At 43.5% G+C, this 12,895-nt stretch overlaps 1 protein-coding gene across 6 annotated transcripts in view; it reads right to left on the bottom strand.

Annotated features, from left to right (window-relative positions):
- The window catches only part of ascc3 (activating signal cointegrator 1 complex subunit 3), a 193,226-nt gene that overhangs the window by 27,345 nt on the left and 152,986 nt on the right, over positions 1–12,895 (bottom strand). For all 6 annotated transcript variants that reach the window (XM_076106877.1, XM_076106878.1, XM_076106872.1 and 3 more), the window contains 10 exons: positions 10,380–10,600; positions 9,651–9,736; positions 9,271–9,437; positions 8,583–8,728; positions 6,863–6,983; positions 6,211–6,353; positions 2,797–2,934; positions 2,287–2,407; positions 1,159–1,291; positions 26–151 (listed from right to left, as the gene is read on the bottom strand). In XM_076106877.1, coding sequence (XP_075962992.1) covers positions 26–151; positions 1,159–1,291; positions 2,287–2,407; positions 2,797–2,934; positions 6,211–6,353; positions 6,863–6,983; positions 8,583–8,728; positions 9,271–9,437; positions 9,651–9,736; positions 10,380–10,600 — 1,402 coding nt within the window. The remainder of the gene's footprint in view (positions 1–25; positions 152–1,158; positions 1,292–2,286; positions 2,408–2,796; positions 2,935–6,210; positions 6,354–6,862; positions 6,984–8,582; positions 8,729–9,270; positions 9,438–9,650; positions 9,737–10,379; positions 10,601–12,895) is intronic.

Genomic DNA, 12,895 nt, shown 5'->3' with positions numbered 1-12,895 from the left:
TGTGGTGTGAGCTGGTTTGCCTAACCTGGGGTTCATCACCAGCCGCCTGAAGAAGTACGTCCAGGTGATGTAGTCCATTGCATCCTGTTTGGATGAGATGGTTCCTGCAGCAATCTCAGCATTCAGATGGTCTGACAGCACACTGTGGAGGCTGGAGATACGGCACACAATCACAGGAGAGCCAATTATCATCAGCCAGATGGGTTTTAAACCTCAATACTTCTACTCTACAAACAGTAATAAGTCTGTACCACCAAGAAGATTAGCTAGTTCATTGATTAGCTGATCAACAGCACATACTTTGCCAACAATTCTGAATATTAAATAATAGTTTAATTCATTTTCAAGCACAAATGTCAAAATATTGGTAAATGTGAAAATGTGGTGCCTTATGATACCCCTGAATAAAATGCCTTTGTGTTTTGGACTGTTGCTGAGACAACATAAATATTTATTTTTGAATCAGATAGCTCCTGATCAAAATCCAGTTGCCAGTTTTAGGCCACTGCAAAGTTCTTGTATTCTTGCATTTATTTAGCTCACCATCTTTTGGTAAATGTTGAAAAAAATGTAAACTGAAATAAACAAATGTAAACATGTTTACATTTCTCTCCAGTAAGGAATCACAAAGAAGACTGGTTTGGTGTCAGGTATTAAGTCAGGATTGGTATCAACACATCCAAAATCTTCCAACAATCCCCGGCCTACCAACGTGGACACCACTACAGTATTTAGTATGTAAATAGCAGAGGACTCATTTCTCGTAGAGAATCAGGTTTTTAGTCTTGTGTGTCTTGTGAGACTGCGTATACGTTCAGAAAAGCTCTTGACTAAACCTAGTGATGAAGTAATCAGAGGTAAACTCATTTCTAGAAGTAGAGAATCACAAGTTCAAACATCATTATGAACCACAAGAGCAACATGGATCCATGAAGACATGTTTGACCCTCCTCACGAAGTCAGTCACAAGGTTACAAGCTATCTTTTGAGAAGGGAAAACTATGTGATGGTGGATTTCAAGGTATTCTTCTTTTAATGGGTAACAGTGTGACAGTGAATACTATCTTGTTCATAGAGGAAAATCATTTCTAGGTCCAGCCCCTGGTCTTTGATAGAACAGACAAAGGTGGGAGGAGACAGCAGACGTGTGGCTGTTACCTGGACTCAACGGGGAAAGGCTCATAGAGGAACTTCTTGTAGAAATCCTTCTTGATGTCATGGACGAGGATCACGGCTTTGCCCTGGTCATCAAACTGAGGCCGACCTGCTCGGCCCATCATCTGCAAGACATCTACACACACAGCACAAACATCACAAAGCTGTCACTTTGTTGTCCAGAATTCTCCAAAGCTTAACTGTAACTGTTTTTAAAATGAGACTCTGTCCCTCAGTCGATTTCCAAGGTTGAGATTAATGTGATTAATCAAATCATGTAAAGTCATAATGTAATGGGGAAATGACACACAATCGTCATGGTGGCAAAACTAGGAATTATACCTTAAGGCACAAACGCACTGAAAGTGATAAATGAAGCCCTGCACTGCAGGCATCACATCTGAAGTACCAGCACCACAGGAGCAGCAGTACTTTAGGAAAGCTCACTATTTAGGCAGGATTTTGTAGATTACAGAAACCCCTTGACAGTTTATCCTTTCTGTCACTGATATGATGTGAATTTGACGCCAAACGATCAATGGAAGACGAATCACTCTGTTTGAGTTGTTGGCATTACAAAAACGCTTCTCTTATCACTTAAACAATCTTTGGCTGAGTACCGACACCGCGCTGCAGAGAGCACACAAACCGGCCGCCAACTTACAAACTCAATTTATGTTAAGTAGCTGACAGCTGATGTGAACTACTGCCGGCAACGTTTGCATTTGAACTAGATAAAGCATCAGTAGTAGTATTATTATTATTAATAATAATTATTTGTTTAAACAATATTCCCCTTTGGGGAACAATCCTTAGCTTTGTATTCCTTTTAGCTTCAAACAGAAGAACTGCTTTGGTTGCTGGCTCCTCATTTGAAGCTCCAAAATCACATGTCGAAGTAGAAGCTTCGAAGAAGTTTAACGCGCTGCATAAAGATTTTGGTTCAACCATTTGAAACAATAGTTGTATAAGTGTGCATCATTACGTCAGTAGCTTTCAGTGCGGTTGGGCCTTCAAAGTGTCATTAGCGGACATTCATTCCATTGCTTTCACTAGACAAGGATAATGTAAACATCTCTCCTGCTGTGGTAGATTAAGGGAAAGTGTCCTGTATGAGAGGCGTCTGCGTACCTGTAATGGGGTAGTCCACGTAGCGCCTGGATTTACCATCAAAGTATTCAGTTCCCTTAACGACCACCAGGTGAGCAGGGAAGTTCACCCCCCAAGCCAGAGTACTGGTGGCAATCAGAACCTGAGGAAAGAGACGAGACCTTACTGGAATCACACAACAACAACATTACACAACTTTAAAGAACTAAAAGTATCTTAAAATAATAAATAATAACTTAAAATATCTACAGAACGAAAATAAGTAAAACAATGCAGTATAGTTTGAGTAATGTAAATGTTGAGGAAAACATGGGAACATGGGCAAAATGGGAATGTATATGCAATGTATCCATCACATCCACAACAATATTTTAAGCAGATACCACAGATTTCACATTTCAGACCAAGGCCAGAGCTTTAAGCTGACCAGCTGTATAGAATCTACAGTAAACACTTGGCTAGGTAAGCTGAAGGGTGAGCAACGTATGTTAAGTAGTCTGCTCAGGTGTGGTGAGCGGTCTGAGGTCGTACCTGGATCTTGCAGTTGACAAACAGCTCCTCCACAGTCTTCCTGTCTCTCTCATGCAGGCCTGCATGATGCATGCCGATCCCAAAGGCCAGTGTTAGCTTCAGGTTAGAATCCCGCACTGTGGCGATGATAGCCTCTATCTAGAGACGGACCAGAGCACAGACAGTGACGGATCAAACGAACCACACTCAATGACACAGCAGATAAGAACATTGACAACACGCTCGTGTTGGTTTTATGCAGGGTTACTGTAAAACTGTTTTCTCTCCAGTAGGGATTGTATCCATACTAGTACTCTTATGGATACTGCTTATTGGTTAGGCTCCTTATCGATGGTCTTATCGGTTCTTTTTGATTCTTTTATGAGCAAAAAGAGGATTAAGAAAGAATCCACATTGCTTTATTATTCTTGTATGTAAACAAATAGTGTTTCTTGAGCAGCAATAGAAGTTCTAAAATCTTTAGAAGACATTCTCAGCTAAAGAATTTTCTAAGTGATTATCTTTCATTGATAACCCTGTTCTTCTGATCAAACTCCGTATGACATGCTGCTGTTTCCTCTCGTACTTTTGAGGGTTTTATTGGGTTTGAGACAACCAGAATTCTCAGCATCTACTGGAGTCAAATGTTTTCTTCTCTCTGATCATGATGTGTGTCTCCCGCTGTGCTGAGCCGGAGACACAGAGACAGAGAGAGGACGTTTGAGAAGAGGACATCTCACTCCAGAACTACGAAAGTACCGATAGCACAACTTTTCACTCCGGACTGCATCGATACTGACAGGTTTCTACTCATTTACAACCAGTTCCTGTTTAGAACCGGGTTTCGGGGGCATCCCTACTCTCCAACGTTGTTGTGACCTGACACCTGTAGAAGGATCATTTACAAGACCACCATAGTCCCAGTTCATTTGCAGACATCATGAGCATGGCTCTCCTCTGGTTCCAGTAGGATCGGGGCATCTTGCCTTGTGTTATCTAACGTCTTCCAGCCAAGACAAACTGTTGGCTTCAAGGTCAAACAGGTGTAACTGGTTTCAACTGGGTTCTGTCCTCCATATTGTGTTCTTTGTCTTTTGAAAAATATTATATTTGAAGGTAAAGTGTGAAAAAAAGCATTGACTATGCACCAGTAAAACTGATTTTAGTTATATATATATATATATATATATTTTTTTTTTATCACTATAATCAATTATTCAAACTACCATGCATCTTTCAAATACTAATAATAAGTAACAGAGTGACTGCCCAGGCCTGGCAGAAGAGAGCCTTTGGGGCAGCAGCAGAGGAAGAAAGAGCTGTCAGGTCAGAGGGGGGGTTTGAGGCGGCGGGTGACCCCGGGTGAGAGTTAAGCAGCTAACGCCAGAAGCCTGTCAGTCAAACAGCAGGGAGCTGAGCTGCTACACGGGCCAGCGCAGAGAAGCAGCAGCACATGTCAGCGGAACACACACAGAGGCCAGGGACGCTGTGCACACACAGACAGGAGCTGGGCCTCTGTTATGTATCTGCAGGGTTCAGGAGACACAACTGAGGACTATGTATCATCTCTAAACCTGAACCATAGTCGAGTTCATAATGCTACAACATGCATACTAATAGTAAACAGAGAAGGTGACCATTGAGATGATTGTCAGCAAGTGATTTTTCACTTTGTCACTTTATAGCAAAGATGAGGAATACTTTCCTCTGAAGATCAGCCCTCAGCCCTCCACCTGTATGATCTATTAAACACACAGAGCACTACACAAGCTCTATGGCCCAAGTGAAGGCTCAGTGATGCTTTGTTTATGGAAATGTCTCAAAGGTACTGATTATACAGTTTAGATCTCCATGTAGCAAATCTTCTTCAGACTTAACTTCAACTTGCTTCAACTATTTAGATGGACTGAGCCACCGCTGCTAAAAACAGTCCGATCGATCTCTATGTTATTCTGGTAAAATAGTCACCATGAGTGAGAATGGAGGGATCACATATTACACAAAAATCCATCTCTTCAGGCTTTGAGTGAAGAGGATGTGTCCTGTATAAGCCACAGCATGGACCAATCAGGCTCCTGTGTATGAAGGGGAGCTGCTATACATCCTGTCATACAGGCCAGAGGAATGTGTGAGCCGACACACAGAGACACTAGCTCGTCCTTTTAATTGCCCCGGGCATGTGGGCGATCCGTACAGTTGAGCCCACATCCATTTAGAATCACTCCATGCTCTGCAAAGCCATGTAATACATGTTGTTTCACTATAATATAACAATGCCATAAGAACTGGCAGGAAGACGGATATGGCGGTCCCGTATGTATGTGCTCCTGCTCAAAGGGTCATTTGGTGGGGAGAGATTCAAGACTAGCACCTTTTGTTAACGCTCCAAAACATCAGAGGACAGTTGAACGTTTCTTAACTCACGACTCACGAGCATCATGCTGGGAGCCTTTAGAGTGAGAGTCTCTGCAGCTGGTGACAGCATGTGTATGGATTAACAGAAGGTTAGGCACTGCTGCTAACTGCAGACAAGAATAAAGATGTAATGTACACTGTACTATGCAGTACATGACTAGGTGTCTATGTGTCCGACAGAGATGAAATCCTGCTCAAGTTTAAATAATTACACAACTTTACAAAAGCAAAGAAAGGGACATCCATTGAAATACACATTAAGTGAAGGAAATGCACAAGAACGACAGGCACATGTGCTAATATCTGCACCAGGTGTGTCAGTTCTCTACACTCACGGCTACAGCAAAGTCCCTGAATGTGATGTTGTTTACCACAGAGCTTAAAGGGACAGTTCACCCCAAAACTCAAAAAATCTGAACTACACATTTCCCTCTTACCTGCAGTGCTATTGATCAATGTAGATGGTTTTGCTGTGACTTGCCGAGTCCTGGAGATCTTCTCTCCAGTATAATGAACTAGATGGCTCTCTGCTTGTGGTGCTCAAAGCACCAAAACAATACATTTGAGAAACTCAAAAGCAACGTCCCAGAAATCACGAGCCGGTTACTGAAGATACCCCACAGACCGTGTTGTGAGCAGTTTCATGTAGGAACTATTTTCTTTCTATGAAACTACACCCTCCAACCGTATCACTGCACAGAAGGAAGCTTGCGTGATACGAATCCTGCGAGCGCCTTGTGTGTCCCGCCATCTAGCGACGCCGCTACCACTCCGGTTTTGGGGTGAACTGACCCTTTAATACCTGCCTACACGAGCTAAATGTGTATGGACAAGGTCGAGCAACCAGTACTGATCACTTGATGCTTCTGGTTTATCCAGCTTCACGTCTACTGCTTTACTTGTGGGTGACCTGCTCTCCATACTGTCCCTGAATGCATCCTGTGTAGACACAGACAGAAGACAGAATCTGCTGCTGCTGTGCCTCCTGTGTACACAAAGTACAGCGTTAGCTTAGCGTACCTCTCTCTCGTCCTGGTGCAGCCACTGTTTGGGGTTGTCCTCTGTGGCCAGGAAGGCGATGAGGTCCAGAGCAGTCAGTCGAGTTTGCCGTCGTGATGAGACAAAAATCAGCACCGGCTTGGCTGGGGAGTGGCTACGTATCGCTGTAAAGATGTATATACAAGTTTCACATACTGTGTATTGTCTGTTTGTTACTGCTGCAGTAACCATTTTAGAATGAATTTGGGTGCAATGATGCCATGTTTCAAAATGCCTTTCCTGGTGGGTGCAGCACACATTAAAGAATAAGGCTGCTGTTATTATAGATATTATTTATTTTTCTTTCTGTCAATAAATCCCATTAAAAAACTAAAATCAAGTGTTAGTCTGTCACTGAATACTTTCCTCTCTGTCAGTTTAGTCAACTACAGCTACCAAAGGATTGTCAATGTGGTATACACATGCGTACTGTGAGGTTTAACAATGGATAACTTTGGATTCCTGGTCTCTTGAATTACCTGAAACACACACATGGATTGCATATTCTGCTATTATTACTTTGACATAACACAAATGGAAATAACTCTGCAGCAGTAAGCTGCTACCAACAAATCAAATGTACACATGTATAAAGGTGCACAAAGCATGTGCACATGTGCACGTGGAGCAGTACCTTGGAAGGTAGGCTTGTTCATGCTGGCCATGCGGGGGCAGTAGTGTTGCCCTGGGAAACCATGGATGTGAACTTCCAGCGGTACGGGGCGAACAGACGGACGGAAGTTAAACAAACCCACCTGTTACACAGAGAAGGGGGGGGGGATTTAATGTGAGCAGCTGCCAACATGAAGCCCCATCTGGCTGTAATGCAAACTGTCTGTCACTGTCACTGAGGCACAGAGCAGCCGGCCACTGTTGGACTCTGCTGTGTTGGGTTTCACCTTTGATGCTGTGTCTGTTGTGTGAAGAGGTGATATGCTGGTAGTGGTATGATCAGCGGCACGCGATCAGAATATAGGACGTTGTGAAGAGTAAATGGTATATGGACCAGTCAAAGTGCTTTCATTCATACAATGACAGGAGCTACCATGCAAGGTACCACCTGCCCATCAGGACTCTAACATTCATACAACATTCACACACACAGGAACAGCCTGCAGGAGCAACGTGGGGTTAAGTGTCTTGCCCAAGGACACATGGACATGGACTAGCGATCAAACCGCCGATCCTCTGATTGAAGGACGACCCTGCTCTCCACTGAGCCACGGTGGAGTGCAGTGCATTATTGGGTGTGCGTGGTGTTGAGGGCTGCTGCATGTCTACAGACATCTTCAGAGCCTGGCTAATGGACTGGACAGCTCAGTCCTGACAGATGAATGGATGGCAGACAGACAATCCTGACTTGATCAGGAAAAAGTTACATGACCAAAAGGACATTCAAATTTGTTTTCTCAACCTCATCCAGATCTGTGGAACTTCTACTGCTCCGGATGGTCTGTTGAATATTACTGATGGAGAGCCACACAGTCAGTGTTCTGAGCGGTCCCTACCTGGGCTACTGGGATACCTTCTAATGGACCCACATGTTGGGACATTTTGACCCAACAATGTTGGCTCAAGGTGCAACCAAAAACATTCGTAATTATCATGTGTGAGTGGTTCTTTCAAATTATAGTTTTATAGACCTTTGATCTTCTAAAAAGGTTTCAAATTTTTTCATCAGACAAAAAATGAATAAACAAACACATTTTGACCATGTGTTTGGGCAGAGAAATGGTCAAATGTACAGTTATAAACAGTGAATAACGACAGCTTTAATGTTGACATGCTGGCCCAAAGAGAGACTCTACTGGTATTTGCTGTTAAGAATGGACAATATGAAAGAATGTAACAATAACCTGCTTTGAATCATTTGTTCACATTGGCGAGCTCAGACTGCAGCTAACATGAGCCTTCATGGAGGTGTGTACAATATCAGCACTGGCCTTCAGTATAGAAACAGACAATAAGTCTTGTGTGTATCATCTCTGATGCTCCTCTGTTAGAAGCTGACAGATCAGCTCATCCATCTGCTTCACTGCAGTCATTCCTGATGATTAGGACTTAAGCATGGCATCCAGACACAGATGATTATAGAGATAAACTACAACATTAACTCCAGCCCAAAAGTAGCGGTTCATCTTAATTGCTATTATTATATACATTCAATCCGATATGAAGAACGGCAGCAAATGAACCATAGAAATACAGAGCCAGACAAAGACTGTGGTTTGTGGCTGGCTTCAGTGCAGCAGAGCTCACTGTTGCTCATGAAAGTAACGAGAATCCACTGACAACGTGCTACTGAGCAGCCATGTTCTGATACGTGTGTGCTTGTGCCAGGACGAATATCTGACCTGTCCGATTCCCAACCAGTCAGCGAGGTCTCGAGCATTGGCCAGAGCGGTGGACAGACCGACTACTCGGACGGTCCTTGATGTGTGAGAGGAGATGAAGTTGGTCCGGGACACGATGACCTCCAACACTGGACCTCTGTCCTCACCTGGAAATATAATGGTACAGTCCAATCAGGGTGTTGAAGTACGACACAGTTATGTTTTCGTGCCTTCACGCTGGTATGGGTTTTATGAGATGCAACATTTGGCTGACAGACAGTCACATGCATACTATATATGCTGGTCTGCTGCAATGTGTCTCCTCATAGCAAGAGGGCTCTGGGTTCCCCTGTGTGTGTGCAGGTTTACATGTTCTCCACATGTTTGTCCTCTGGCTTCCTCCCACAGTCATAGGTCAGATTAGAAAACAAATAATAATTGGAGTCCCCATCAGTTTATTCCTACTGTGACTGCACTGTTATCTGCACGCTAAATTGAGTTCACTTCCCTTTTCTCTTGGGGCATCTTGTCCATTCGTGAGCTTGTAAATATTTGCATAGAGCTGCACAGCTGCTGTCTGACTGAAAAGCTACTTTTGGAAGCAAAATTGTATTGGCACAAACTAGTGGCCATGAGCTTACATCTTAAAAAGAGCTTATGAAAGTAACCCATTCACAGCCACTCCTGCAGGTCTGCTGTAGGCTCTTACCCAGCAGGTGGATCTCATCGATGATGAGAATGGCTACTTTCTGGACGTAGCTCCTGTTCTGCCAGCTTCGGCTCACTCCGTCCCACTTCTCTGGTGTGGTGACAATGAGGTCGGCCTGAGCTATAGCTCTCATGTCTGGAGTCACGTCACCCGTCAGCTCCACCACTCTACACACAGGTAAGAACCAGGAAACACTTCAGCCTGCTCATTTCTCTCATTATTCCTGCCTTTTCATTATGGGAGGGTATATCTTTAATAAAATAAGACATAAATACACATGAGGCTTTTTCTATGACAGCAGTTCATGCCAACTCCATAATGTATCCTGCCTGTGTGGTGTCATCCATCACTTACTGAGAGGAGATGCTGTTCTCACTTACTTCTTCCCCAGTTTCTCCTCAATCCTGATCTTCCAGTCCTCGATCCTCTCTCTGACCAGGGCTTTCAGTGGGGCGATGTACACCACCTGAACACACAGCAACAAGTACAAACAGTCATTCAATGGAGAGAAGCACTGCCAGCTGGATGTAAATGTCAACTTTCTTACCACAACTTCCCATGTTGGAGCATCTCTAAGCAACAGTAAGTTAAATGACTCACTGTGTTTATTAACATACAAATAATGCTTATAACGAGGTCAAGAAAAATGTTCCAAAAATCATAAAATGGGTTGATTGATCCTAAACGATGGTTGACGTTAAGCTACCGTAGTGTTTGACCACCAGTAAGACTTCAGGAGACATTCTTTCTATGAGCAGGGTCCCTGCTGAGCTTCACAGGCAGTGCACATGCAGGCATGTCAGGCACTGTACGCAGACAAAGCTATAAACAATGACCTCTGCAACATCACAGTACACTACAGAATATGATCACCAATAGAGCTCCTGCAGCCACAACCTGTGCATCTCCATGACCATGTAGTGTGTGGTCGCTTTGACTGAATGTGAAATTCAACATAGAGCATTGAATAGATTGTTTGCCATGCTTCTTCATTATTAATGTAATCAACACTTAGTGACCAGTAGGAACGACAGCAACAGGTCAGTCAGTCTTGAAACAAACATCCCCTTGAATTCAACAGTGAGACGGACGGAGCCACCGAGTCAAACCTTAGCAGTCGGATACTTGTTGAAGACCCGGAACATGGCCATCTCTGCTGCGATGGTTTTTCCAGAGCCCGTTGGCGCCCCCAGCAGGACGTTGGTGTCGGTGTGATACAGCGTGTGGAAGATCTGAGTCTGGATGGGGTTGAAGTGGGTGAACTTGTACAGGCTCTCGTACTCCTGGTTCCCCAAGGCTGTCACCGGCAGCGGCTGCAGGTCCAGCAGCTCTGAGAGGGGAGAGTAACGGGAATAGTTTAAGTATGTCAATGTTGTATCCTGCACAATTATTAATTCACTTTCATGAAATACAATAAAGTGTGATGCTGAATATGTGGACATGAGAATAACACACAGTTGTTGTTCAAGTATAGATGTAATCAGAGAAAACAAATAGATTGAACACTGTTGAACCCCCTTCAGCTTCTCTTATCAAAGTAACACTAAAGAAGGATCGAGTATGAAGTACGACTCAGCAACTTGATGATTCATTAGTGTCTTTGTATGTGTGACCACTATGCTCTCTCCTTTAGCTGTGTAGGGTTGCCTCCAGCTCCTGATCAGAATATATACGTACAGTATATATCTCTTCAGCTGCTTAATGCTCCACTCTGTCCACCAGCTGCTCTGTAGCTGAGTCTGTCTGCCGTTGGTGCAGAGCAGGTAGAGCACAGTGCCTTTCTTCTTACAGCTGCCTGCTGAGCTAAAACACCGGGTTGGCTGATAACGCCGCGCTCACGTCACACAGTTTGAGATGGAATCTTGTTCTCCTTTACAACGAGCAAGAGGTCATATCATCAGACAACAGCTGTATGTCTACAGAGCTGGTCGTGTGAGGGTTAAAAACACTGTTAGAAGATGAAATGAGGTTTCACTTAGGTCTGTTCAATGACGGACAGGAGGTACCCGTGTTTGGTTGGTTATCAGGCACTTCTGTATTTAACTCCCAGTGAAATGAAAACTACATTTTTCCTGTTTTGATTCTGTTACGCTTTGTTAATTATTTGTTTATCTGTTGTTACATACCAAATATATGTCAGGAAATAGTCTTTAGAGTATTTTGGCATCAACTCCCTGTGTTTCCTTTCCTTTCAAATGTTTGATGACTCACCCAGCACTCAGGGACCTCAACCAGTCAAGTGAGACTAGCTACCTCCATCGTTCACATAGAGCTGCACTTCACTGTTTGTGGATCATAGTAGCTAACACACGTGTTCATTTCTGAAACAACCTGCAGAGCTTCCATGTCATCTCTCCCTCGTCCTACTGATCTAACGACACCGTTCACTTCCCTTTCATTCACACTTTAACACGTTGAAACATCTTTTTCCCAGTTGTAAATGTTGACACCAATCTACAAGTTAAAAGCTGGTAATCACAGTAAGTTCACCATGACATGAATGCTGCTTCATAACCTCCACCAAGGAGGTCAGCGTTTTGGTTTGTTTTGTTTGTCTCTATATATATATCAGCAGTATTTCATGAAGCTTGGTGGAAGGGTGTAGCATGGGCCAAGGAAGCAGCCATTACACTCAGGAACAGATCCGAACCACACAAGTTATCATTGAGTAAAAGGGCTTCAGGACGAGGTGGAGGTCTGCTCTGTTCAAGTGCCCCTCTAGTTCTCTATGGGTTCTTCACGAGGATCTACCGTACTCTTTTAATGGTACACACCTCATTTCAGCCATTGTTCATATGAAAACACTAATTAGTGTTGAGTTCTTCCTCAATTGTCACTATCAGCATCCACAGAAATGGAATAGAGAACAGTTCCTTTCTGTTTACTGTACAGTCACAGTGCCTGGGTGACCAAGTGTTGTCCATACATAAACGTATATATCTAATGTTTGAGTTCTTTGAAGTTAGTATTTTGATGGACATGCCGACATGACAAACTGACATATATAGAAGAGACAGTTTCATTAATAAGAGACTGAAGACGCTGGTCAGACGGAGGCCTTCCTTCAGCTGCTCATATCAGCTCCTCTGTGCTGTGGTTCTTCCATGATTACTGCTGCGATTGACTCGGCTCTCACTGAGGGGAAATGTGGTCAGAACAAATAAGCTGCTTCCTTTGGTACAGTGTGGAGGAGTGAATGAGTGGAGTACGGGAGGGTTTGATACTTTTGATGTCTCTGTGCAGCTTCCAAACAGCGAAGTCATTACGTGGTGTTCTAAGCTGATCTTAGGCAGAGTATCCTTTGGCTCGGGCTAGAAATAGATCTCAGTGGAAGCTATGTAGAAGAACCTCATCCATCATTCATGTCTGTGCTAGTGTAGGCCAGCAATTTATGGCCCATTTATACCATAGTAAAAAACAGCTCACGTGACAAAGAAGTATGTTACACATGTTAATATAGCAACCAGAGTGTGTCCACAACCAGCAGGCTGAGCTGGATACAGTCATGTACATGTGAATGTTTCATAGAGACTCTGTCCACACTGAGAACACCAAACATGAGGTGACAACAACTGCATCTCTACTTTCTCTCTTTCTCAGACAGATAAACAACATTCTGAATCTG

This window comes from Anarhichas minor, unplaced genomic scaffold, assembly GCF_050575085.1.
Source record: "Anarhichas minor isolate MPS153535 unplaced genomic scaffold, ASM5057508v1 ptg000036l, whole genome shotgun sequence".
Taxonomy (NCBI): Eukaryota; Metazoa; Chordata; class Actinopteri; order Perciformes; family Anarhichadidae; genus Anarhichas; species Anarhichas minor.
The sequence above is the reverse complement of the archived record's forward strand: the minus strand, read 5'-3'. Positions and strand labels throughout refer to the sequence as shown.